The sequence below is a fragment of the Pocillopora damicornis genome, chromosome 10, assembly GCF_964200805.1.
Source record: "Pocillopora damicornis chromosome 10, jaPocDami1.2, whole genome shotgun sequence".
NCBI classification, from domain to species: Eukaryota; Metazoa; Cnidaria; class Anthozoa; order Scleractinia; family Pocilloporidae; genus Pocillopora; species Pocillopora damicornis.
Genome location: NC_142679.1, coordinates 11,812,803 through 11,839,058, shown reverse-complemented (window position 1 = coordinate 11,839,058; position 26,256 = coordinate 11,812,803). Strand labels below are relative to the sequence as shown.

Below are 26,256 nucleotides of genomic sequence, written 5' to 3'. Positions count from 1 at the left end.
TATGGGGGGAGACCTTTTTATGAATATCAATTGTATCATAATAAAGAAAACACGACTATTTACCTAGTAACCAGAGATTGCTCCTCAAGTTTTTTATTGCTTGATGTCAAGTCGGCAGCTAACAGAGACCTCAGGGCTTTCTCCTTAGTTCTAGATGCCGAAACAATGATTGTTTTAATACCCGCTTCCTAACTAAATTATTTGTTATCTATATCTCACTGTGATCTCACATGGACGATATGCCGGCACAGAGAACTGCTCCTTGTATAATTGACTTGTACACAAAATGCACATGCTATTGGTTCAATTTTATCCCTAGTGCTTCTTAATAATAATGACACAGGAAAATAAAATACAAATAAAATAAAAATAAAATAAAACTTGACCACAAGATATACATGCACGACTACGTCATATTAGCTGGGTTCCCTGTTCGCCAGTTTTTCACCGCCCTTTAGATCACCACCGTGATTCTATGTAATGGCGGTCGTTTGGTTGTTATGTTCTCGATACGAACATTTTTAATTGCATGCTATTGCAGCGCATATTCAGTCAAAATAACGAGGTCTGCAGCAATTACCTTGGAGATATTTACACCAGAGGAATTTTGGTCCTTTGGTCCATACTAGTTAGTTGTAAAGTGTTTATGCGTTTCAATGTATCCGTTTTGCCCACACCGACGTCTTCGTTTTGTTTTCAATATGTCTACACCAATGCGCTGTGTCCATTTAAAACGCATCGTTTGAATGCGTTTCCCCTACGGTCTATAAAAGCACGCCACACAATGCCGATAGAAACGACCATTAGGTGGCCCTTTTTTCATCATATCAATACGAGAAATACTAGAAACAGAATATTTTGAAAAATGACGTGTTTCCGAAGGCCCTATTTTTCAGATCATTTTAAAAATCTCTGGTTCATTAGCGTTTCCGTGAATTTTACGGTGGATGACACGCGCAAAAGCATCAATAGGTTTGTATTTTCAAACAAAAACGCATCATTCGGGACAAGGCAATACAAGAGCTAATGCAAACCTGGTAGATTTTGTACTGACCACAAGTGAGAGATGCAACAACAGAGCAGCAAGTCCTTAACCTTCAACAAAGTATAGTAACCTAAACCTTCTTACCTGTCTTGTCCTTGTTGTAGTTGGCCTGCCTTACTTTCTTCTGCTGACTTTTCCTGTCGATGTGGTCTTGGGGATTTTAGGTGCATCCTGGGAGACTCTGGGGGTTTTGGTATCATTTCATGTTCTTTAGATTGTTTGCCATCTTTAGCATGTCTAAAGAAAAAGCACATTGGAGCAAGCAATCTTATTTTATTTATTATTTTATATTAATTACAATATAAATTACACTATATTGCTGCTTTACATGAATGCCGTGCCTTAAAGAGCTTAGTTGATTTCTCGACTGAACGACCCCAGTCTGCAATAACAACAAGTATGATACATTCGTCAAGTTGGCTTCGCCTCGTATGCCACTCTTTTGTTCTTACCAGAGGCACGGAAACATAGAATCTATTTGTCAAGGAGTACTATAGAAACTGACAGAGTGAATATGCATTACCTTTCATTTTTATATTGCTCGACACTATTATCCTTAATATCACGCTCTTTTCTTTGCGGATCTTCCTCAGCTGACGATTTTAACAACACCGTTTTGCATCTGCTCACATCCTGTTCAGAACTTTTATCACACTCAACAGCAGCGCTCATCTCTTCGTTCTCCTCTTTCTGTCCATCGACAGATCTTCTCAATACCACAGTTTCACTTCGAATTATAGGCTCTGGATCCTACATAAGCCATAAGCAGAGTACATTAAATTTAAGAGCAACAGTCAACTAGAAAAGTGATCATGGCCCACTCGTTTTAGCGCACCCAACAGGTTAACCCTCATGGTCTTTGTTTGCAAGCAAAAGAAAACGTCTTGAACCTGAATGCATTTGCAAATTTTATCATAGTGTTTACAAATTTCTCACAAAATCAAAACGGAGACAAAAATTTAGCGAGGTACGTCATGGACCAACAATCTCAAACAGAATTGTTTACATAAATCTAGCTTTGAAGCAGAAGGGGAAGTACCCTTAACCAGATGGTTTGCGTGAAACAATGTTGTAACCTCGAGGAAATACGATCACAGATTTGTCGAAGATGATAGTTTCAACATGTCTCTTCACTTCGATCTACAAAATAGATTGCAATTGAATTAAAACTGACTATGCTCATAAACTCACCTGTGCCTGTTCCTTGCTTCCTTCCGATTGTTCGTTTGTGTGGATGAGATTAATAACTTTGCAGTAATCAAACACCTGATTACCACACCCCTGAAATAATAGAAAGTTCAGTTCAATCACACACTATCTTTTTCAGCTATCCAAGTACACGTATACTCAGCAGATAACGTTTAGCTAAAAACGTTCAAAAGTAATACAAAACTTCACTTACTTTGTCAATAACTCCTTCCCATACAAGGTCCCCTCCGACGAAAATTCTCACATCTTTAACTCCGACATTTAGTTCCTTAAAAAAGTTAATAAATACGTAAAACACTTAAGAAGGAAAAACTCTAAGAAAGGCCAGTACTAATATAATAGGAATAGCAAATGATAAATCCAATACATGGATTGAAGTCATTTGAGGTTCTTACGATTTCGAGATAGGTTCAATCATTTCCAAGATAAGGGAAAGTTATGAGGAACTGAACCTCAGACCTTTGGATTATACGTGCTCTACATGTACCACTAAACCACAGAGAACTTAGGAGCGGGCCACATTCAGACAAAACTTTTGTCTGAGACAATTAAGCAAAGTGTACTTTTTCCAATCTAGGCTCATATATTGTCCTTTTATTTCCTGTCCCCCTTTCCTCTCTTCCTCTCTTTGAATACATATTTTGGTGATAAACTCAGTAAAACGTTAGCAAGAGAGAGATGAGAAAGGTGTCTCCTTCAGTCTAGCAATAAGATTTGAGGACAGCTATCTTATGCTTTAACAAATTGTCTCCGTACGTTTTGCCGCGATTGTGAGCCACTGCACATAGCTGTTCATATGTCACAAGCGGCCTGTTTACAGCTACATCAGCAGTGTTGAAAGGATTCTAAGTAACTACGTTAGCGGTTAGCTTTTCCTCCCACATGGTTAGCTTTTTCTTAACCTTATGCGTGAGAAAGTGTTTAACGTAATCACTTCTTGTCTTGCACCTGTTTTTGTCTTTTTATCTCACTATAGACGCCAGGGAAATCACAATTTTTTCCATACATGTAGGTGGACAAGTCAATTACGATGAAACAATAACAGTGCATGTTGTGTTGTTGTGCAGAACTACATGTAACAGAATGTTCAGAACGAGCTTCCCGGTGACTAACCTTGATACCTCTGTTATAATTCCAGACAGAGATTTTTGATAGTCCGTGAGATTCAAGGCTGGTAGCGTCACCACTAGGCAGATGAAACACTAATTCAACTGGATGTTTAGTTTGAAACCCACATGACCACATATACCGACCTTTAGTAGTCTGAGAATAAAAAGTAAAATTCAGAATTCATTCGCCATTGGCATGTGCATGTACTTAGCTATTGATAAAAGACACGTTTGTAAGATATAAGGGAACATTAATTTTGCAAAAGCAGTTTAAGGTGCAACCCACAACAACTTGGCTTACAATACAATCAATTATGGTAAATGATAGGTAAACACAACTACCTTTGTTTTCCCATTGGCTAAGTTACCAAGGACACCCATGTCTCCAACATGGCCCGATAAACTCACATTGTGCTCATCATAAGGAATCGTGTTCCCCTTTAAATCAAAGAACTGAATCTGAAGAACAAAGGATTTCCGTGAAGAGAAAATAAACCATCAGGTTAGTTAGATACATTGAGGCAATCTCTTGTCCAATTAAACTACCTCCTTATAGTGATTATGATGTCGGTTTCAAAAGTAGTTACAACAGTACAAGAGAGGAAAATTACAAACCTCTGTTAGTCCTACATAACTTGAGTTCCCCCAGTTTGAAATAATCTCAAAATAGACATCTGTTCCCTCTTCAATTTCAGCTTTATTATTTTCAGCATCATCCAGTGAATCCATTACACTGAAATCCTGGAGGGAAAAACAAAATACATCGTTTGCTGTTCAAGAGAAAGCGAAAACGTGGAGTCAAGCCACTACATTGTACATGCAGGAACAGAACCCAACTATTGAACAACACTGAACGCCATTTCCCTCCCTTAAAAACTGTTAGTACCCCTTGAAAGAGCACTCAGTGAAAATCCAAGGTGTTTCCTCATGCTAAAACCATTCTATAAAGAATCAAACAAAATAGTGTTGGATCGATACATTGTCATCTTGTGAGGTGGAAAGCTTATCCTGCCACAGCTTATCCAGGTTTCCATAGCATAAAGCCACTGGAAGAAAAGCTATTCTTCCTGGGAGGGATGAAACTGTACAATAGGGTTGCCCCCCTCTCCCTGTATATCATCGTGTTTTACAGATATTTCATTAGTGCCTATCTATATCCTTGGGTGAAAGAAGCTCTGTGAGAGTATAGTCTCTTGCCCAAGAACACACAACACAGTGACCTGGCAACGTCTTGAACTCAGACCGTTTGATCCAGATTGTGGCATTCACACATACACATTATTACCTTAGATTGACTCTCAATAGATGAAGATTTTGTCATGGGTGTAAATGGCACAGTAGCTTTCATTGGGGAAAGTCGAGGAGAAGGTGATGGACTGGACACCTTAAAAGGAGCCTTGCATTCCAGTTTGGACAGAAGCTCTATCAAACTTTGCTGTTGCCTATGGGTGAAAAATCAGGACCTCTTTGTCACTCTGGTGAATGTTTGTCTACATGGCTATATCATGTTTAACTTCATCTGTTGTAGTAGGTAGAGTGGTAATGTTTGAAATAATAAGCTCACAACAATTGTTATATTAACAATGAATCTAAATCCTTTTAATACAATGCTAATTACTGCATAGACGTAGAGTCAAATAACTAACATAACAGGAAGGTGGTTGTACAAAGGGGCTTGGACGTAAAATTAGGAAAATATGGGCCTTTTGTTCGCCATGTACACGTAGGCCAAATTAATAATGGAAATAAATATAACTTGTCCATTCACCTTGCATCCATTTTTCTGACTTTCTCTGTGACAAGAGCTATGGTATCATCAGTTTTCAAAGGAAAGGAAGCCAATGATGATGGCCTTTTAACCTCATGTAATGGTGAGCTGGATACGTTCTAGGAAAACGTTGTACTAAAAACTCAAGTAATATCGGCATGATAAAATCTCACCCTAAATCAAGACTGAATGACTACCTAGAGTAAGCCAACTATAAAAATCTCAATTCTAGCTTAAAATGTTTCACCTAATGTTAAGTTGAAGTACCAGGAGAATGGTACTTAATGGCCAAGAATAATTATCACTACCAATGACTGAAGAACATTCTCGCTAATGCTGTTTCCGTTTCCCTTGACGAAAGTGCTTTAAAGTTTTGAACTTACCTTAGATCTTACTGGAGCTGTCTGAGATCCAGATGCTTTTGATTCTAAAAAAAATGAGATAGAAAAGGGTTATCATATAATTTATATTAGTCATTTGACCACCTTAAGACCTTTAACCAGAGTATCATTTTAGTCAGAGAGAGAGTAATTTTTCTCAAGATTTTTTAACTTAAATAAGGCTAATTGTAATGTAGACAAGGTTATAACTACGTCAAAGCAAGCATTTCACTCATTGGCTGTGAGGGGCCCCTGGGAGAACTGCACAGGCATTGCTTTTCCTTAATTTTATTTGCTAATTTTCTGGCTTTGTTCTCCTCTTCCTCCACCTCCTCCTCCTACTCCTCCTCATAAGTCCTTCCAAAGTTTTTGGGTTAGTATTGAATCAAGACACTAGTTTGTCTGTGCTGTGCTAACAGGTGCCCAGAGGTGGGCTTTGGCTTGGTTGCCACACCACTTTTCTGCTGAGGAGAATCCTGCTCTCCTCTGCTGCTTCCTGTTCAGCACCTACATGTACCCTCCACTACTACTGACAAAGATTTTTGCATGTAGTTATTGAAAAATAAATTTTTTTAAAAGTGTATTTGTGAGACTTAACATACATTCAATAGTGAAAGCCTCTTATTTTCTTTTAAAACCTCAGCTTGAAAAAGTGATCGAGGCTCACAGGTAAAAACTTAGTATGCGAGACCCATCACATGTACTCATAAGCCAAACCATTAGGACTATTTGTAACCCTTTCTTGCCTTTTACGTGCTTTGTTCATATTTCAATTTTAATACCTGACTTTCAAAGCAATTAAAAATCAATGTGATGTCATAATCTCTCACCTATTGTCTGATTCTCTTCAGCCATTGCTTTAAAAATCTCTTCTGCATTGTCATCCAATTTATCCTTAGGTTCCATTCTTCTTGTTGCAGACAAAGGTCTACTCTTCTTTTCTGAAGCTTTCACAAAAACAAGAAACAAAATTGTACTTAGTTGATTTTTATTCTCCAATTTGTTATTCTATGTAATAATACAGTCTTGCTTATTGATTTCCTTGCAATTATTGGAAGTGCTAATTCAAACTACTTTTAGACCAAACAGATGAAGAAAGATGGAGAATTTTGAGCACAGTTGTTTCTTAGAGAGAGCTGTGAGACATTTGTCACCAACATGAAGATACAGTGTACCCTTTAGACACATGATGCTTTTGACCTGATCCTAGCAGTAAGCAGGACATTTATCATACTTGAACCTACTACAGGGCAAAGCTCACCACCAAGTTCTCTGTAGCTCAGAAGTACAGTGTCCCACCAAGAAATCAGAAGGTGATTTATCAAAAACAAACTTAGTTCTTTACCTGATGTCAAGGTTACTTCTTGATTTCCTGATTCATGTTTTTCTGATCTAAAAAATTTTAAATCAATTCATTCTGTATTCATACAACAAATAATGTTTTGCCACTTAACAAATTAACATCAATTGTGAATTAATCTAACAAAAACACTAAACTTCAAGAGGACAAATCAACTTTTTTTGATAGCATAGTCTGATTGTGCAATTGAGTGTGGTCCTGAGAAGGACTAATGGTGACTGATGTTTTGACAACCTGAACAGAAGTTACCATCAGAGTCGAGTGAATAGTTGATCAATTCTTCCTGGATGTTATTGGCTGTAAGTTGGTTTTGATTAAACTGTTTGGATCCATCAGTTCAGTTAGGTTGTTCTGTTTTGTTGTTTTGTAAAGTTAATGTCATGTATAAGTCATTTGTATGGTGCCAGTAGTACTTGATTGACACCTGTTGAAGGGAGTTTGTTGAAAGTTACTAAACCAGCTTTTCAGACTCAGTCATTGAAGTAGTTACTGTGCTGTAGGCTAGGCATTGCACAGAGTCCCAGTCAATAGTGTGGTTTAGAAATCAATGATGTTAAGCATTGTGATTGTTGACATCACCTTTCCTCATCACCCGATAGTGTTCAGTCAGTCTTAAACACTTTTTTTCAAATGCAGTATCATCAGTCAAGAATTACACTCATCAACAAAACAATACTGGGTTTCAAATGTCCTTTAAACATGGTAGGGCCTGGAGCTCAGACAGCCCTTCTGATGGTCACCAAGTGGCATGTAACCAACCATTACTGTTGCACTGAAATTTCACTGGAATTCTACACAGACCCTCTGTATTAACCTACATTGTAGGTGGGAGGAGTAGGGCACAAATACAACAGCTGATGAAAGTTGTAGATATGAAATAATCCGCAAAGATTAGCAAAGCAAAGCAGGCACTGCCAAGGTATACAATCACAAGCATCTGTTCTGGAAATCTCCAAGGTCAACCTGCATGATGCCTGTCTGCATAGAATGCAGCAGCTTACCACAAGCCTGGTCTTGAGGTCAACCTTAAGCAAAATACATTTAGCTGTATCAAATCATTCATCAAAATATTTCGCTCTTAGGAATCATTTCTTAAAAAAATAAGTAAAAATACTTTTTATGTGTTAATTAGTTTTCCCTAATTACTTATTTATAATCAATTTGATTTGAAAATCAAAGCATTCACCTCTTTTGTTGTTTAGTATAGGATCTGTCATCTCTGGATGAAAAGTGTTCTGTGCTGTCATAAGGATCTGCATTCTTCTTCCGCCTTTCATAAGGAAGCAAGAATATGGAAATGACAATTCAATTTTCATACATGGGCAGGCAAGTTTGGAGGTGAAGCAAAATATTTAGTCAATGCATGCAGGTAGGTGAAAGTGAAAATTTTATTTTTAGGCTACTTCACTCCATTTCTGTTATATATGATAATTGGGAATAGTTTTTAGCAATTCAATCCATTTCAAATTCATGGCTGGCTTTTGCAATCATTAAAACAGGAAAGAGTTCATTGATTTTCAAAAACATTCTGACAGATGACAAAACAGACTTTTCTTTACGACAATAATTCCTTAACTTTGTATAAACTTAGTTAAATGTATGATGTTTATCCTCAAGGAAAAGTAACCACTATCAGTAACTTTATAACCCATCTTAAGAGATGACAAATGATGCCTACCTTGTTGCTGACAAGTTTCTCTCTTTTCTTTTCTCTAAAATCAGTGTAAATGGGGGCATTCAGCAAACTGAATTATCACATTAAAATATTAACAACAAGAATAGCCCCTGCATAACCAACAAGGTTTAAATGTAATGGTAAAAAGTGGTATTTATGGTAACATAATTATAGGAAGCTGTACTACTGACAGTTTCTTGTACAAAGCTATAAGCATATACCTATGCAATAATTTGTTCCAACATTGGTTTAGGAGAAAGGACAATGAGCTTCAGATAAAACTTCCTTGCATCTCTTTCTCTCCTTAGTTTCTACTTTGTGAGCGATTGTGTTTATTCAAATACACAAACTACACTGACTCATTAACTCACCTGTTGATGATGAAAAACTAAGAACAACAAGATCCTCAACTGGGTTCACTGACTCATGTTTATGCTTTTTGCTTCTTTGATGAGTTTTTTTCTCATTGCCATCAGAAGTCACAGACAAGTCTTTGCTTTTCACAGATTTAGTTTTTACATGGTCAGTGTCAACTGATGAGGTTTTCCCAAACCCCACACCCTCTGAAATGCTATTACTAGTGTTTATAGAGCTTTCAACTTCATGCTGTCTTTTGTCTGGTGTACTTGTCAATTGTGGTAGTCTTTCTAACACAGCTGCGTCATGGAGATTTAAACTACTATTTGCTCCTTCTAATTCTTCTTCAATTTCATCCTCATTGTCAGCATCAATAATGTTATTGTTGTTGGCATTTTTCTCCTTTGTTTCTTCCTCTATTCTCTGAAGAGCAGAAGGCATACATGTATTAATTGACTTTTTTTTTCTCCTGGCTTCAACGATTTGTAAGGTAAAGCATATTCTATGTATTTGATTACTACACATTTATGCTTTAAATTTATATCTAGATGGTAAACTAATAATTACAGTATACAAAAATCTATGGCAAAGAATCAAATTGCTATATGTGGCTCTGTGTAAATTAAGAGCCAATAAGAGTTGCAGTCAGTACCTTTTTGGCTGCTTCAATACTTTCCTTTATGGATTCATCAGCTTCTAGAGACTTACGAAGTGTCTATTGTAATACAGTAAGGCAAGGAAAATATCAAGATACATGTAATCTAACAAATGAATTAAACAAATTTCAACGAATAAAAGGCATCATGATAAAAAAGACAAAGTATGTCCCTAATGGTATCTAGACATAATTATATATGGAAGTGCTGCATGTACCTCAACATCATTGAAACTGAGAGTAAGTTCATCCTCTTCATCATCACTGTTAAACTCTAACTCATCTTGATCACTTAGGTCATTATCAGCAACATCCTAGAGTGATTACAGCACATGAAATTAATAATGATTTTGTGAATTTGTATTGACATGGATAAAATATGTAAATGAACAACAACTCTGATGCTAAAATCCTGAGAACTAAACTTGTTCAAAATTTTAAATTGAGTCTAGCAATGTGCTATTTTTTCTTCAGCAAGCTGATCATGGTTTGGAAATACAACAAATCTTAATACTTTTTTGTTTTTTAATGCTTCATAGATTTTAGCAAATTATTTTTTAAAACATTGTGAAAAACTCTATTAAGTAAACACTAAGCATACTCAATTTTGAAGAATAAGCTTCCTAATTATGTCCTGTTTCATAATATTTATGACAATGGAAACCAAGAGATCTTTTAATCTTTAGATCAGTATGTCCTGTTTGCAACCAGGGATCTAAGGTAACTAGATATTTAACTTGGTGAGCTAAAAACATAAAAAAATTGGTCACCAGAAAAAAAACATGTCATCAACAGAGAGAAAAAATGTAAGGGGACATTTTGTTAGATATTTATGCACAGTTGTACAGGCATGCACTGAAATCTTCACCTGGTCAGAGGCACTGTCACTACTTTCCACAGCCACAGATTCAAAGTCCTCACTGTATTTACCAGTAACCCTCCCTAAAAATGATAAGTTTTGTGACTGTGATGGTTTCAACCCATAACAAGTTTATTAGGTTTCTTTCAATCAATGAGAATATTTATTTAATTAACAGGGTCAAAAACCATCACCCTTCCACTCCTCTGTGACAAGTACAGGAATTTTTTTGTCTTGATTGAATGACTACAGCTCCAAGCCACTTGTCTGATTGGATGAGTAAAACTTTCTACACAACCTACTTAAATTTTTCTATGACTCGAGTTAAAACACAAACAATGATCAAAATAAAATATGCCTACAGGTGTAGATGTTTTTATTGTGGTTGTTTTTGAAAATTTACTGAACTTCTAATTTTAACTTATCCATTCAGTGGTTTCTAACTGTGGACGTATTGATTCAGAATTTAGCTGAAATGAAAAAAAAATTCAAAGCCATTCTGTTTTAGATGTCATTCCTCCTATTGAACTTGAGATTATCTCAGTTTGAACTATTAGTAACCATATAACCACTTTTTACAATTGTTAAACCCAAAATTATTTCAGCAACAACAATTTGAAAATCAATCCAAATAATACCTGGAGCTCTCAGTCTCACACTCTTTCCTCCAACTGTTTTTATTTGTATTGAATCCTAATAAGAGATCAATAGCATGGACATTTAAAAATATAGACAGATTGCTTTTGGGATGATCCTGATCTGCTAAGTCAGATAGATCTGTAGTCAAGTCACTCTTCACCAGGGTAAGCAATGCAGAACTAGAGGTCTGTGTTAGAGCCCAAAATTATCAGGCTAGCAAGCCTGACAATTTTTGGCCAGACAACTAAGTCTCATAGTGTGGAAAACTTCTAAAATTGATCAGAATGAGATAGAAGGATGGCAAAGTGGGGTTCTAATCCCCATTCATTTCAGAAAACAAATTTGTGTAACGTATATAAAGGGAAAACTGCAAATCTCTCTTTTTATATGCAAAGTTTTAAGGGAAATCTTAAGGTTAACACAAAATGTGAGAAAAAATTCATGAGTCACTTATTTTTAGAGAGGAAATCACATATCATGCTGGTTCATAAATTCATGAATCAATCTCGCCTTTCTGTAAAATTCACGCATCATGTATTGATTATGTCCTTGATCATACATCACATATTAACCTTTTGCTACCCTCATGTAAAAAAAAAAAAAACTTTATTTAAGTGTCAGTGTATTTTAGCACTGCTGTGCTAATTGGGGACACTGTAAATAAGGAAACAAATATTGTAAATGAACAGAAACTCATTAAAAACCCCAACTGGTAGGAGGCAGACCAGTTGGCTATTTACAACAGGAATTGAATTCGGGGCCACCAAAGACAAATTCATCCAGTGGCAGGGAGGAGGACTTGAACCCGGGACCTCCGGCTTACAAGTGCAGCGCCCTAACCACTAGGCCACGCTCACCTCCTTTGACAGTAACTGACAGACATAATGATACATTTCAAGTCTCTGTGAGTACAAAGGTTTCTCTCAGGGAAGTGAGATAGTTAATGCCCTTTGCATTGTTTCTGTGGAGATCAAATGTGTAAAATTGAATTGCCAGGTATCTCCCTCACACCAATACTTTTTCCATCTTGGCACAGGGTAACCAACAATGTCAGACTAAAATGCATCATTTGTTTGTATCCTTAGTTGTTCATGGGTTAAGGGCAAGAAGCTAGTGCATCATTCCATAGTTCTAGAATTGATGTGTACAGTTAACATACATATTTCCAGCCTTTTCTTGTACTAGGAGTGGGATCAGGAGCTGTTTTCACTCTGACATCCCTGAAGTAGAGAGGTAAATTTTTCTGTTAATTCTATGATGACAGCAAATGTTAAAGTTCAATAACTTCATAAAGGTTATGTTTTCCACACTGAAATGTTATCCAAGTATGAACAAGTAATTGAAGTATGAACCAAATTATGTAAAATTACTCTTGCAAATTTTGTGAACTTAGGGTATTGATATAAATAAAATATACAACATAGTTTTAAATGTAATTTAGATTTCTTGTTGTCCCAAAAAATATTTGGTAAATTGCAACATAATGATTCCATTTCATTTTAAGGGATTTTGGATGAAGGTCAATATCTGAGCAACTACATCCCTACCCCTCCCCTAACCCAACAACAAAACAACTGATAACAAGTCGGGTTATTGTTTGGTCAGGGGAGAGGTGGGTGTGTAGTTGCTAACTAAAGATAGACATTAATAAAGGATTTTTTCTTTAAAATTATTGTGCATGTTAATTTTGACTTCTATAAAGCTTGCAGTCTCATTGCTAATTATGTAGATAGGTATGACTGAAGTATAATTATGATTATAACAAGTCCTAGCTTCATCACCTCGCTTCAGCTTCTCTTTCTAATGTTTCCAGTTCATGTTGTAAGATTTTTTTTCTTTCGCGATGAGCATCTGAATAAGAAATCAATTGAAAACAAAAACAACATCAGCTATGTGGACTAAGAAGTGCAGACTAAAGTGATTTCAAGGTGACTCCTCAGTATTGCATCACACATCCTGTACAGTGCATGATTGCATAATTAGGGGAATAAGCACATAAGGTAAACAAGTAAAAAATACTCTCCTTGATGAAAAAGGTTTTAATATATGCCTCAACTTGATAGCTGCTGATCATGTCAAAATAATTAATTCTCCTACATCCCTTAATATCTTGTGAAATATAATTATTTCACCTCCAGCTGTCTTAGCATGCCTTGATGAACTGCGTGATTTTGCTCTGGAATAAGCTTGGCCAAGCTCTACATTAGCACCGTTGACATAAATAGAGAATCCTTGCTCCTTTTTTTCCAATTCAATCTCTTGTTCATTCTTCTCCTTTAGTTTCTTTAGAAGTCTATAAAGAACAAGACGGAAGAAAAGTTGTATTATTCATACAATTTAACATAAAAAATAGCTGCTAATAAAGTAAATAGAATTTAATGACAAGTGGTATATTATAACTGGTAAAGATGACTCTCTTTTGATTCCATAAATATTGAAAATAAGTATAAATGTTGAGTCAGCTCAAACACAGGTACCAACCTCTAACATACTTGTATATACATGTACAGAATTAAAACCAGAGAGAAAGAAGAAGAACATTTGGTATCCATCATTAGTTTCATATTAAACAGAAGAATATTTTACAAAGGGTTTACCTGAAGAGCACAAAAAGGCAGATTTTTTTCCCAGCCCTGTTGCAGGAAGTGCAATGGCTCAGTAATGAATGTGCTGTACTCTATATTGCAAGCTGTGGGTTTGAGCCATGGGAAGGTCAATGGCTCAGTGACATGCAATTGTGCTAAGCTTAAGTTTCCATAGTTTACCGAAAACTTCCTAACCACCCTTAGCTATTAAAAAAAAGCTATTATTATTACAAAAAAACCTTGATGAGTATTATTAAATATACACTTTTAAATCAGAATGTATAAAAAAATTTCTAAAATGCATTCTTCAATCACCTGTTTCTCTGCTGTAGCAGAAGCAAATATTCTTCATACTCTGGGCGGACTTCTTCTTTTGCTGACAGAACCTGGGTCATGGTTAAAAGCCATGATTAAAATAGAGGAAAGGCAAAAAAATTGACTGTAATATTAAAGGTAGCTTCTCTCAAATCCCATAGAGCAGGCCCCTGAAGATACTGCAGTTTTTGCATTCTTACTAATAAACTGGCAGAAGTGACCTACATGGGAAAGGAATCTGAAGTACATATTTTTTTAATATAATAAATTTACAATATTCAGCCTACAAAATACCTCTTCTCTAAGCTTTCCTTGCTTTCCTCTTGATTTATCCCACTTTCCATGATGGTCTAATAAATCAGTAAGTCAAACAATAAGCCAAAGTTTACAAAGTTTTTCATAAGTCATTCTTGTTGTTAGGCTAAATCTGCAAGTGGGCAAGATGAAGTGAATCCTGTGTCCTATATTGGCTAACCTGAGCAGACAAGATGGATATCAAAAAATCAAACATGGTCTAAAAGTTGTTTTAATTTCTTTTGGACTTCTTAATACTGTTGACCTCCTTTCTTTTTTCTATCATTTCAAAGGACCTCCTCCTCATCTTAATCCAAAAAAATTCAAAAAAGAACTATGCTGATACCCACATCAGATAGATAAATACTCTTTGTACTGTTTGCATGATGCATCAAAGTGACCATAATATCAAATAAATTTCCTGATTCACAATCCCTCATATTAGACCGGTTTGTCAACCCTTTTACTCCTGTCATGTGTGACTTTACAATTCATTCTTTCAGATATCTCTAATATTTCAATCACTATGTTAAACAGTTGCCAATCAATATATTACTGTACTTTCATCACCAACACATCAAACATCAAATTGCAAAGTTTCTATCATAAAAACTCTCAGGAGTGATGAATTGAGGTCATCTCTCCTCACATATTAATAACTTTTTTAGGAAGATAGAGACAAGAAGAAAGAAATATGAAAGCAGACTGTGATTAAGTTAAATGTGATGTTATCCTCAACTACACATATTTATGCATTTCCATAAATCACTCAAGAGATTAACTGTGCTTGAAATTGGTAAAAAACCGTCCATGAAAGCATGGAGACCCATGCAGCTGCCATTTTGAAACCATCACACAACTATAAAATACAATGGATTCTCGTTATCTGAAACTTCCTGGGAACCAGCAAAAAATGACTCGAGAAGTCGGGTATTAAAGGTATCACAAGATAAAGTGATACTCTTGATACGAGTCGAGTCTCAGGAAGAGCCCAATGTCAAACACAACGAGAGCCTACAGATGTTTGAGTTTCAAGATGATAGGCCTGTACTATGCAAAGATCAAATATCCACGAAACCTTGTAATTATAGAGCAAGTGACTGGTCGTTTAAGCACCACATAAACAGAGACCACACGAGTAGAATTTACTCTGTAAATATCGCAATTTGGATCGCTCAGGTAACAAAAAAACACTGCCTCAAAAACCAAAATTTCAAATATCCTTATTTCTAATCAAAAAAATTCTACGAACTCGAGTAAAAAAACCGCAAAATGTAATTTTTACAAGGAAAGTAAAATGTATACAATATATGTGAAACCACGGAAACATAATAAGCTTGCTACTCATTTAGCACAAAACATCCAGCTGTCATTGACACGGGTTTGCAATTAGGAATACTTGCCTTCCATGCCTTGGCTTGAAATTTCCAAAATCTGGAAGATTATCTGAGTCCTTTCGTATTTCTAGCTATATTTATCATCGCAAACTGAAAAAAGTTAGGCCAAAATTTCCAAAACATTCACAATATTCGCGGTGATTTACTTATTGGCCAGGTTACCAAGTATTCTAATGCATTTTGGGAAATCTCAGAAAATCCCTTGATGTCCCGCACCGTCCGCGCGTTGTCCCGTATATTAACAACTCTGAGGAGAAAAACTATTAAAAGGGAAACGAACTCAATTGATAGATCGAATGGGCCTTAAAATAAAAAATCATGGAAAAATTTTCAACTGAGTATCGAAGGCGTGAGGGACGTAAGTCTTAAAAGACACTATGGTACTGCGTCGGTGTGGGTAGTACAAGCTAATTTGGTTTAATCAACTGAGTTGATAACGTAGATTGGCCACCGCAAAGCTGACGTTTCGAGCGTCAGCCCATTGTCAGAGCGAAGGAGTGTATAAGTTTTGTTATACTACGCTCTATGAATCACACTCCTTAACCAATGAGAATTCGGAATTGTGCTCGTCCGCAACGAAGTGAGGCACCAGACCACTGTAACTAGAGGGAAGCACTCATGCGAAGGAAGGAATTGTCGCTTGTCTTTTCATCATGTAAAAACCCGGTAAAGGGTTTTCACAGCAATAACGTTAAGGCTGAAATAATATTCAGTAACCATTTCCCCCCGTCTGAGTGCGTGAACGCAATTTAGAATGGAGAAGTCTATTTTCTTCTGTAAAACGCATGGAAAAGTAACAACATGGATAATCACTTTTCTTCAACATAAATCGCAGTTTTCCCCGTGGTATTTCCACAATTTATCTGTATCAAATTCATTTCGATTGTGTCTTCGATTGTATGCACTGAAACGTGGTTTTTCTATTTCCATTATCTACTTTAATGAAAACGCTCTCTAAAAAAGGAAAATTTAATATCATACACTATGAAGGATCAAGATAATTGTACAATCGACTTAAACACCTTTGTCCTTCTACATAATTAAGTGTCACCCGAAGCTGTAATTTCCTTTGTAATAAATGATCCTGTCAATCAAAAGCTCCCTCGATGATTAACCAAGCTTTAAATTATATCCACCTTGTTTAGCGAAGAGACTAGTAATCTTCCACTGATGACAGGAATACGTTAACCACACTTATTCTCTAAAGCACAAGAAAACACAAAAAGTTTATTTTTGACTTTGGTCTGCCGCAATTTGCGGAATCGACAAATGCTTCGGCACGTTTTCCAAAATTCTTAAATCGGCTAAGCGGGTGAAAGATTGACGCGTCACCAAAGGAAGATGCTGCTAATAAATGCCGTGAAGGGTGGAAGAAGGACACAAGTAAAAATGCTTCTAAAAGTTGGCGTAGATGTTAATGAAGTGGACGAGGACGGACAAACGGCCCTAATACACTCCTGCTTTCTCTATGACTTCCGCACGCGAATGAAGATTTTAAAATGTTTAGTTGTTGCGGGCGCAACCCTTAACAAGAAGGACAACTATGGACGCACAGTACTTTCGTGGGCTTGTCTGCAGGGAAAACTTGAAGTGGTTAGATTTCTTTTGAATGATCCGCTTTGTATGGATTTAAGGATCAATATCACTGATAAGGATGGGAACAATACTCTCTTACTCTCTGTAATGTCTGGCAATTTTTTAGTCGTTAAAATGATGGTAGAGGCATTAAGAGGCACGGCGAGAGCAAGTGAACTTAATAAAGCTAACAACGTTGGTATGCAGCCGTTAATAGCTGCTTTCATTCGCGGTGATAAAGTTTGCGCTCAGTTTCTCATAAAACAAGCGGGAGCTTCTTTTTCAAGTGTGCTTAAGTACCTGAGAGCCCTTCAGAACGATTCAGTCAAGTTTTGTACAAGATCAGCGCTTTTGTTTGACTCTTCAAGAACTGATTTCCATATTGATCGTGAACAAACAAAAAAAAATTTGGCAGATTTCACTGAAGAAGACATTTTTGAGTTTCTATTTGCAAAGGATAAAGATACGCACGACGCACAGACAAGCAAAACTGAAGAATTTCAGAGTGACAAGAAAGACGCTGCCACGCAGCAACAAAGTCATATCGTAAAGTCTGGATTAAGAAAATTGGGGTCTGTTTTAGTTATTCCACAGGAACAGTCAATTTCAGCGCAGTCATTATTCACAGAATACGCCAACGAAATGAAATTTCTCGAAAACCCAGTGAACAGCGCTTTCGCAACATTAGCTCATCAAAAAAGGTTGACACAGGGCTCCAACTTATCCTCCCGCTCGTCGGTTCAAAAACTATTGACACTTTATGCTGAGCAGAACTCACCCTCGTACAGACAAGGTTTACCTATACGCAGATACACTCCTCCCCAACCCGCGATCGTAAACGAATCTAGCGGAGATTGCGACACCCGGCGCTCAAGTCTGCTTCCATTGGGCGAGACCGAACGACGGGTTCAGGCGTTTGCGGAGTCGATGGCTGGGTCGTCATCAGGCCTTCTTGGTGAATCTATGATGGATCAGCATCTCCGTTTGAAATACGCGCGTAATTCAAGAGCCACCAGCATGCAAGTTCCGAGGTTACCGTCCCTTTCTAATGCAGGACGGGGGAGAGTCAAACGGACCAAGTCGTCGACTATTATGTCTGTCAAACCATTCTAAGGGAACACCAGCTAGTAGTCCAGAAAACATGAAGAAAATAAGATAATTATAAAAAATATTTGTGCCATCCCATAATTTTCACTGTCATTACATTGGATTTTGGTCGGGATTTCAAGCCGATGAGGGAAAGTATGCGAAGGAGAAGTGAAACGATCTATTATAAAATCCCTTGTCCATCTCTATCGTATTTCTTGTCCTCTCTTCCACCCCCCCTCCTCCCCACCCCCCTCCCCCACTTCACTCCCATGTCATCTAACTTCCTTTACGCATCGATTTATGCCAACTAATCATGCATAGCCACTTACAGGGTGATGAAGGGGAATGGAGGCTATTAATACGTTCTGTTTTTCATCACTGAATCTTTAAATTCATTAACCTCTCTCTACACCCTGGGATAAGATTCTGTGGTTTATCATATTCGGTCAAACTAAACCCTTTACGCCCTAACATCAGTATCCATGTTCCCCATTTACTTCATCCTACATTTCCTTTAGTACCAACGAGGAAAATTTGTTTAACTATCAAAGCTTCTTAGGTTACCGATTATTTCTTTAATTCTCATGATCTTAATGAATGATTCAGCAGTATTATTGTAAGAAGAAATTAGATGCTGGTCACTCTAAGGGTTGTAAACTCTCATGAAACCATTTTTTAGTAGTTACAATACGTATCGTTCCCAAGACAACTTTACTTAACGGCGCACAGGAAGGGTTTCAGCTTTCGACTGCAAGAGCATTTCCAGTTATGGTACATTAAAGTTTAAACGACACCATGTATCTCGATACCTTGCTCCTGGATGTCTAACAACAAAGAATTCAAAATGATCCTCTCTTTCTTACTTTTTATTAAATCAAAAATCTTTAAAATCAAAATTAATTATAATTGATTTAAATTTGAAATAAATTTGTCTTTTTCTCAATATTTTTCTCAGCAAAGTCATTTCGATAGAGCAGATATAAGAATCGAGATGTCTGGAGAATCCCATGACTTCCAGTACACACTTCTTTTAAATTTATTTTGAAAGGCGAACTTTCTCGCAGAAACGAGACAGAACTGACATGTAACGTAACTCCTACAGATTAAAGCTGTTGTAATACGAAAGAAAGGGACCACCTCACGTTGTCACATTAAAAAAAATGAACATCTCTCTAACGCTACAAATATACAACTTACGCGGCAAGGAACATGGCTATCAATTGCCGCCTCTGAACACTTTTGCGACTTCCAACATGAGCCTCATAGTTTGTTCCGAGCTTCTCTCCTCCCTTTCGTGATCCAGTCTGGTCATCTGTAGAAAGAAATCTCTGTCCCTTCTATCACTTTCTTCCATATAATCTCTAAGAAACTGATGTGGTTTACCGTTCTCGTCTTGAGCCGAACCATCGTGAGCCTTTTTTCTGCTCTCTCTGTTCGATGGCGTCTCTCGAGTATCTCCTGCGCGTGAAGAACCCATTCCATAACCAGAGGCAAACCGAGAATCTCCACTTTGATGGTGAGGGGCAGAACTCAAACCACTCCCCCTGAGATTATCGGGTGTATTAGCAACGCTACTTTTAAACACTTTTGCTACCTCCATCATCATTTTCATTGTTCGTTCAAAATTTCTGTCCTCCCTCTCATGGTCCATCCTTGTCATTTGCAATAAAAATTCACGATCACGCTTGTCGCTTTCCTCCATGTAGTTCTTCAGGAAACGCAGCATGGATGTGTCTTCGTCCTCTTCTGCGGAGGCCTTCCTCTTGTTCCGTTTCTTGGGTGGCTCACGTTCCTCTAACAGCTCTCTGTGTTCGGGCAGTGACTGGCTGACTTCTTTACTAAAACAAGTGAATCCAGTGGTCGTTTCCACGCTTAGTGCAGCACTTGCTGGAATATTAACCACTACAATGTTGTCACAAGCGTTGCTTTCTTCGTTCTCTCCACTAGTATTCGACGTTTTCTCGTCCTCTTGAGTTACAGCTGAACCGGACTCGATCGCATCGATGCCGTCGTTAACAAAAGTCTTTCCCAGCACCTCATCAATCTCTTGAAAATAGTCGCACGTTCTATCATCCTCACCAGACTCGATGCGCTTTTTTGTGGTTTTATAATCGAAAACAACACTTTTCATCCGTCCTTTGCATTGCTGACCCGAGCGAAATGTTTCAAAACCGCACTGCGCTAGTTTCTGATTAAGCAATCGCGCCACCACGTCCCAGGCCTTCGCGTTCCTCTGCTGACTAATGTTCTGGTACTGCTCGCCCCAGAGCGTAATAAGAAACCGTGTTTCTGCGTCCGACCAGTTAGGGGAGCGGCCCGGCTTGATGGGCATAGCCGAAATGAATGAGTCCGCTGACCTGGATGGGTAAGCGGCGGAGGGTAAGCCTTGTCCATCGGAAGAAATGCTTGTGAAAGCGCTGAATCGGGACTCTTTTGCCTGCTCAGGGGATTTCGGGTCGGTGACCTTGGACTGAGACATAGTGCTTCTCTCTCGTGCCAGCATCTCTGAACGGAAGCCGAGTAGTGGTTGACTTGGGCCGCCTGTTTTATCGCTCCCTGGTGGAGATAGCATTGAGGCAGTGAACTGACTGAAATCGAATTTAAAAAAAAAAAAAAACGCTGAGTCCAACTCAAGAATAACCGCTCAAAACGACTAGCTGTATTTTCAGTGACTGCTTTACAAGCTTGTGCCCGAACCGTTGCAGTTTCAATTTCCCACGGAGGGGAAGGAGGAGGCTTAAGGCACAATGTGTCCGTGAGAGATTCTGTTCCATTTACTTACGGGAATACTGGGGAATGTCGGGATTTATTTATCGGAAGGAGCTTTCTTCTATTAAGGTCTCATGGCCAAACTTTTGTTCTCCGATTCTGACTATACGCCCCGGGAAAGTTTTGATCAATCATGATAAAACAACACAGAAACCAGCAAAAAATAATAACCACGGCGAAACCTTCATTTAGCTGGAACGTCTACAAAATCGAGGCTTCAGGAAGTTTTACTTTAAAATATGTCGTACATTTAAGGAAAACTTGTTGAACTACAAACTAAAATAGACGGAGAGCAATAACCGAATTTTTATTTAACTCGGCATATCGTATTTCCTCAAATAAGCGCCCACGCTTTAACAAGCGCCCTCCACCGAACAAGCACCCACCCCCTAGCAAATTATATCACTGACAAGCGCCTCCCACGAATTAGCGCCCTCGCTCTCCTCCCTCGCCTTCTTAAATGGTAGAGATACAAGAAAGTTTCTATCGCCACACTATTTATAACTATTTAAGCTTCAACTACAACGGAATCAGTTTTAATCGCCCGAGGGCCCCCCCGCCCGCCCCCCCCCCCCCCCCCCGACCAAGCGCCCCTCTTCTTCCAATAAGCGCTGAAAGTTTATATAAGTGCTCGGGTGCACGGTAAGTGCAATCTAATTTCCTTTAAAAAACTGCAAGAACGTACAAGTGGGAGGGAAAAATGCTCAAAACAGTCAAAGTTTATTCACGTATGCTTGATGCTGTAATCTAAACAGATCGAAAAGTTGAGCATGCAATCAATACCTGGAGGACACCCTGTATGAAGCAAACACTAGCAAGGGTAGCTCCGTGGGTGTCGGGTGAATTAATACAATTTCCGCTGGAGTGGATTCGTTTCATGAAACTATCCGATAAATTCATTTTGCAAATTGCTACCCTCACTTTCAAATAGCGATGTTATTTGTTTCGCGACAGGTGAAATTGTTGATTATTGAGGGCATCCCAAAATAAAACAGGAGCTATTTCAATGTGTTAAAGAGTGAAATTGACGATTCCTGTTCGAAAATATCCTCTCTAATCAAACGTTATTTGGTATACACGACATTTGTGCGGCAACGCGACTTGCTGCTTTTAATTTGAAACATTCGAAACCTTCATTCCCTTAGCTGTGTGAACACGATGTCTTTTACAAAATCAATTATGGACTGAAAATTTCCAAGTTCATCTGAGGCGCTAATTAAGCTGAAGTGGACATCTGCGCCCCTGCTTATGTTAACAGCTCATAGAGTGATGAAACTAAATGTTTGCCTGTGCTCGTCCAAATGCGGACAGGAAAAAACTAATCTGAACACATCGACTCCTTATTCAACTGCTATTTTCGTTAAAATAGTTTAAGTGTACCTCATGTGCAAAACTAGATTATATTTTTTTCAAACCTCACCAGAAGACCCTACTAGACACGTTCACATCGATTGAAATCCCATGTGGACGTGAGCTTAAAGGCAGGTTTAAGTCCGTTCACGAGTTTATTCGAATAATTCATGGCTTATCCAACAATTAATCGAAAATTCTCAGTTTAAATGCAATATAAACTGTTTGAGAACATTCTTACCTGAAATGTTCGAGGTTTGATAGAGGACTGCTACCCGATTTATCCATGTTTGAACACAGTCGATATCGACACCAGTCGAATGGTGGACGCGAAAGTGAGAAACCTGTCGCAGTCGCGCGCTGATTGGTTCACGAACAATGCGCAAAATATTAGCAATTCTAAACTGGTGTAGGTTTACAGGCGATGAAAACACGGAGCGTCTGGATGGGATTATTTAGGTAAATTGCACTCACATCAAAATTCGCCGAAATATTTTGCTGGTAAACCAACTGCGAGGGAATCTGCCCCATGGTGTATTGAGAGACAGCTTCGGCTGAAGTGATCTAATCAAACCGAATATACGCGAAAAGTGTAAACTTCATCGTGTTTGTGATGGATAATCTGTACGTTGTTGACAAAAACACAGTTCGATTCTTCCTAAACGCTATGGCTGCCATTCAAGCAATAAGGACTCGGAACCATCGGGCAAACCTGATACGAAGGTATCGAACACTCAAAAAGCGAAGGATTCGAACATTGATGGCGTTAATTGCGTACATGGAACACAGAAAGCTCACGCAAAAATTGCAAAAACCTGAACCAGCCGGTCCACTAAAGCGAGTCTGGGTCCTTCAAAGGGATCAATTCATGTTCGAGGAATTACTCGCTGGAAATCTTCCCAAGGAAACATGGTATCAGAATTTCCATGTCTCAAGAAAGACATTTTTCCAGATCTGTGAGACAGTTCGTTCTGAGTTATCTAGGCAAGATACGAACATGAGACCGTCAGTCTCTTTAGAAAAGAGAGTTGCCGTCGCTTTGAACCGTCTTGCAACTGGGAGTTGTTATACTGCTTGTGGAGTTAATTTTGGCCTTCCCAAATCTACGGCCAATGTGGTTAAGAATGAATTTTGTGATATTTTGAGAAGAAAAGCGGCGAGTTTTATCAAGTTTCCGAAAAGCGAGGTTGAAGTAGGAAAGGTTGTCAGCGAGTTTGAAGACATTTCAATGTTTCCCCATATGATCGGTGCTTTGGATGGAACCCACGTAAAAATTATCGCACCGAAAGAAAACAAGTACAATTTTTTGGGGAAGAAAGTTTTCTACAGCGTTCTTGTTTTAGGCGTAGCTGATAGTAACTGCAAGTTTATCCACGCCAGTGCTGGATTCCCTGGTGCCATGAGTTTTGCACAGATGCTTCGCAGCAGTGCGTTACAGCGTGACATTCAAAATGGCGTGATCTTGAATGCACCAAGTCGAATAATTGATGGCAATGATGTAAAGCCCCTTCTTGTCGGTAACTCGAATTTTGACCTAAATTCTTGGCTTATGACCCCCTATTCGCAAACTCCAAATATTTCTGCTGCTCAGAATAATTTTAACACGGCCCTTAGTTCAGCAAGGGAAAAAATTGTGCAGACATTTGGATTGCTTAGGGGTCGCTGGAGGTGTCTGTTAGAGACAATGAAGGAGGACACCTTAAGGGTACCTACCACTGTTATCGCATGCTGTGTTCTACACAATCTGTGCTTGGAAATGGAAGATGATGCAACCATTGAGCCTGTTTTCATTCACAATGATGTGGACCTTGATGTTGAAAACAGCGATGACTTACCGACAATGAGTGAAGGTGGGAAACAAGTCAGGGAGACAATAAATCAATACTTGGACACATTTGGATATAAGTAGATTGTTATGCTATCATGTGCCTTTAAAAGACAAAATGATATTTCTTTCCATTCAGCAAAGTTTTTTGTATTTCTTTTTAAAAGCTGTTCACATAGATTTGAAATCAATCATTGGTGAAGGTAGAAAACTACTATCTCTCACTGAATAAAAGTCTCCTTTGATGAGTAGTCAATTTCCAGTTGAGATTCCAGAAATCAGTTTCCAGAAATCCATTTCCCAAACAGTTTTTTAGCATGATTGCTCCCTAACAAGCCTCCAAATGAACAAGCACAAGTTGATAAACAATTTAAAATTATGCCAGCTGGGTGATCTTTTTTTAGTCTATGGCACAGTTGTGAATGCAACTCTACAAATTCAAAGCCATACAAGAATTCAATCAATTTGCCAACCTCAAGCAGTGAACTCTAAGAGAAATGTGATTCAGTAGGGAAGAACTGGGGCCCCTAAAGGGCTTGCAATCTAAGCAGGGAGGGATCAGTAAAGGGGTTAGATCATTTAAGATTATTATTTGCACCAAACCAGATGAAGATGAGCATCTTCTTGGTCAACTGAGGCAGTAAGGCACATGCAATTAACTCCTAATTTATTATTTAGGCTAAGAAAGTTTAACAGACAAGATAAGTGTAATGTAGGTGGAATTGCTGAGGAGTGTGATCTTAGGACTGCCAGTGACCACTACCTCTAAGAGAATCTCATGTTAAGTTATCACAATACAAACATGATATTTAAATGTTGTGGAAACATATGAATCAGAAGAATCTGTGTGACATACATCTTTAGCAATGCTAGACTCCATTTGGCTGTTCTTTGCATTGAGCTAATGGAAGCCCACTAATACACAAGGTAGAGCAGTGGTATAAACCACTTAATGTAAGGTGCTTAGAATGCAAAACCATAGCCCCACGGTTGAAAAATTCTAGCTATGTTCCTCTCTTGTTGAGAAGATCAGAACAGTTCAACTTCTATCATGTCTCACTGTGAAAAAGAAATATGACAAGTTTCAATCCTCAGATACTGGCAAGGGACTACACAACGGGAGGATAAATTGTCTTGATACTAGAAAACTAAAATATTCTATGAGTTTTTTTTTGTCTTTAACAGGCAGTTTAGCTCTCTACAAACCCCCCATACTTCTTCAAGCAGTCAATCAGTGATTCATTAATTCCTCTGTTTAACTTAAGCCGGTATTCCCGTTAGGTGTGCAGCAGGCATGACGAATGCATAAGTCGAGAGGGAGTGGGAAGGAGGCTTGTTACCTCTCGCGATGGTACAAAATAATTCTTGTCTTTTTAAAACGCTTCACCTCAATACATTCTAGATATTCCATAACTGTGTATTCTATTCTAGAAAACATATAAATTACTTCGAACTTGCGAGTATCATAGGTTCTATAAGAAGTTAAAGAAATTGTGCGGATTTTGTTGTAGGTTTTCAGACAAACAGATGTAATCGCCTCTCATAGTAGTTTTGTAAGAGTTCAACTTCCTCTACGAACATGACAACATGACGTCGACATTGCCACGTATCAAACTGCAGCTATTCACAAATCTGATGAAAAGGTATAGTAGCGAAACATTAAAGGATCAAACGTTTTGAGGTGAGTGAAGTATAAAACTAACATTTTGAATACGTTTACTCAACCAGAAATAAACTCACTTGCCCTAAACCCTTTAACCGGCCTGAGAGTGACAAACATCTAATTAACTCTCCATACAATATCACCCCTCAGGCACTCAAGGTCGCAAGAATAAAGGAAATGATCACCAACTAAAGAAGCTCTTGATTGTTAAACAAATTCTCCTTGTCAGCACCTTAAGAAATGAACAGCCCAGTATGGAGAATATGCATACTGATGTTAGGGTATAAGGAGTTAAGCAACAGCGGATGTGCTTGACTTTGTCTGCTTCCTTGTGAACT

At 38.1% G+C, this 26,256-nt stretch overlaps 4 protein-coding genes across 5 annotated transcripts in view; 2 read left to right on the top strand and 2 right to left on the bottom strand.

The window, feature by feature from the left end:
- The window catches only part of LOC113681719 (katanin-interacting protein-like), a 29,527-nt gene extending 13,703 nt beyond the window's left edge, over positions 1-15,824 (bottom strand). The window contains exons 1-26 of the mRNA XM_089184261.1: positions 15,654-15,824; positions 14,251-14,306; positions 13,957-14,027; positions 13,189-13,349; positions 12,838-12,907; positions 12,216-12,276; positions 11,056-11,110; positions 10,427-10,500; positions 9,777-9,872; positions 9,556-9,618; positions 8,918-9,326; positions 8,550-8,583; positions 8,058-8,141; positions 6,857-6,903; positions 6,342-6,458; positions 5,515-5,558; positions 5,132-5,250; positions 4,649-4,805; positions 3,979-4,104; positions 3,706-3,822; positions 3,368-3,517; positions 2,448-2,522; positions 2,237-2,326; positions 1,569-1,795; positions 1,130-1,282; positions 64-150 (exon numbers count right to left, since the gene is read on the bottom strand). Of these exons, the coding sequence (XP_089040387.1) occupies positions 64-150; positions 1,130-1,282; positions 1,569-1,795; positions 2,237-2,326; positions 2,448-2,522; positions 3,368-3,517; positions 3,706-3,822; positions 3,979-4,104; positions 4,649-4,805; positions 5,132-5,250; positions 5,515-5,558; positions 6,342-6,458; positions 6,857-6,903; positions 8,058-8,141; positions 8,550-8,583; positions 8,918-9,326; positions 9,556-9,618; positions 9,777-9,872; positions 10,427-10,500; positions 11,056-11,110; positions 12,216-12,276; positions 12,838-12,907; positions 13,189-13,349; positions 13,957-14,027; positions 14,251-14,306; positions 15,654-15,660 (2,750 nt within the window). The 5' untranslated portion in view covers positions 15,661-15,824. The remainder of the gene's footprint in view (positions 1-63; positions 151-1,129; positions 1,283-1,568; positions 1,796-2,236; positions 2,327-2,447; positions 2,523-3,367; positions 3,518-3,705; positions 3,823-3,978; positions 4,105-4,648; positions 4,806-5,131; positions 5,251-5,514; positions 5,559-6,341; positions 6,459-6,856; positions 6,904-8,057; positions 8,142-8,549; positions 8,584-8,917; positions 9,327-9,555; positions 9,619-9,776; positions 9,873-10,426; positions 10,501-11,055; positions 11,111-12,215; positions 12,277-12,837; positions 12,908-13,188; positions 13,350-13,956; positions 14,028-14,250; positions 14,307-15,653) is intronic.
- Positions 15,825-16,802: 978 nt separating this feature from the next.
- LOC113681722 (uncharacterized) lies at positions 16,803-19,254 on the top strand. The gene has a single exon (XM_027198841.2). It carries the CDS (start codon positions 16,989-16,991, stop codon positions 18,333-18,335), a length of 1,347 nt encoding a protein of 448 aa, XP_027054642.2. The 5' UTR covers positions 16,803-16,988; the 3' UTR covers positions 18,336-19,254.
- LOC113681721 (uncharacterized) lies at positions 19,162-22,838 on the bottom strand. Its single transcript, XM_027198840.2, has 2 exons — positions 22,672-22,838; positions 19,162-20,899 (listed from the first exon to the last, which is right to left on the bottom strand). The coding sequence occupies exons 1-2, from the start codon at positions 22,716-22,718 to the stop codon at positions 19,528-19,530; spliced, it is 1,419 nt and encodes a 472-aa protein (XP_027054641.2). The 5' UTR covers positions 22,719-22,838; the 3' UTR covers positions 19,162-19,527.
- Positions 22,832-26,016, top strand: LOC113681724 (uncharacterized). 2 transcript variants are annotated; one of them, XM_089184263.1, is made up of 2 exons: positions 22,838-24,280; positions 25,767-26,016. In XM_089184263.1, the coding sequence occupies exons 1-2, from the start codon at positions 23,044-23,046 to the stop codon at positions 25,799-25,801; spliced, it is 1,272 nt and encodes a 423-aa protein (XP_089040389.1). In that variant the 5' UTR covers positions 22,838-23,043; the 3' UTR covers positions 25,802-26,016. The 2 variants fall into 2 exon arrangements, with proteins under 2 accessions (XP_027054643.2, XP_089040389.1); XM_027198842.2 differs by lacking the exon at positions 25,767-26,016 and having other exon boundaries at positions 22,832-25,124.
- The last annotated feature ends 240 nt before the right edge of the window (positions 26,017-26,256 follow it).

What these genes read in the sequence shown, in the direction of transcription:
- LOC113681724 (XM_027198842.2), top strand. Translation starts at nt 23,044, where the DNA reads ATGGATAATCTGTACGTTGTTGACAAAAACACAGTTCGATTCTTCCTA.
- LOC113681722 (XM_027198841.2), top strand. Translation starts at nt 16,989, where the DNA reads ATGCTGCTAATAAATGCCGTGAAGGGTGGAAGAAGGACACAAGTAAAA.
- LOC113681721 (XM_027198840.2), bottom strand. Translation starts at nt 22,718, where the DNA reads ATGGATAAATCGGGTAGCAGTCCTCTATCAAACCTCGAACATTTCAG. An exon ending in TCAAACCTCGAACATTTCAG is followed by an intron (nt 20,900 to 22,671) that starts GTAAGAATGTTC and finishes ATTCGATTTCAG; the next exon opens with TCAGTTCACTGCCTCAATGC.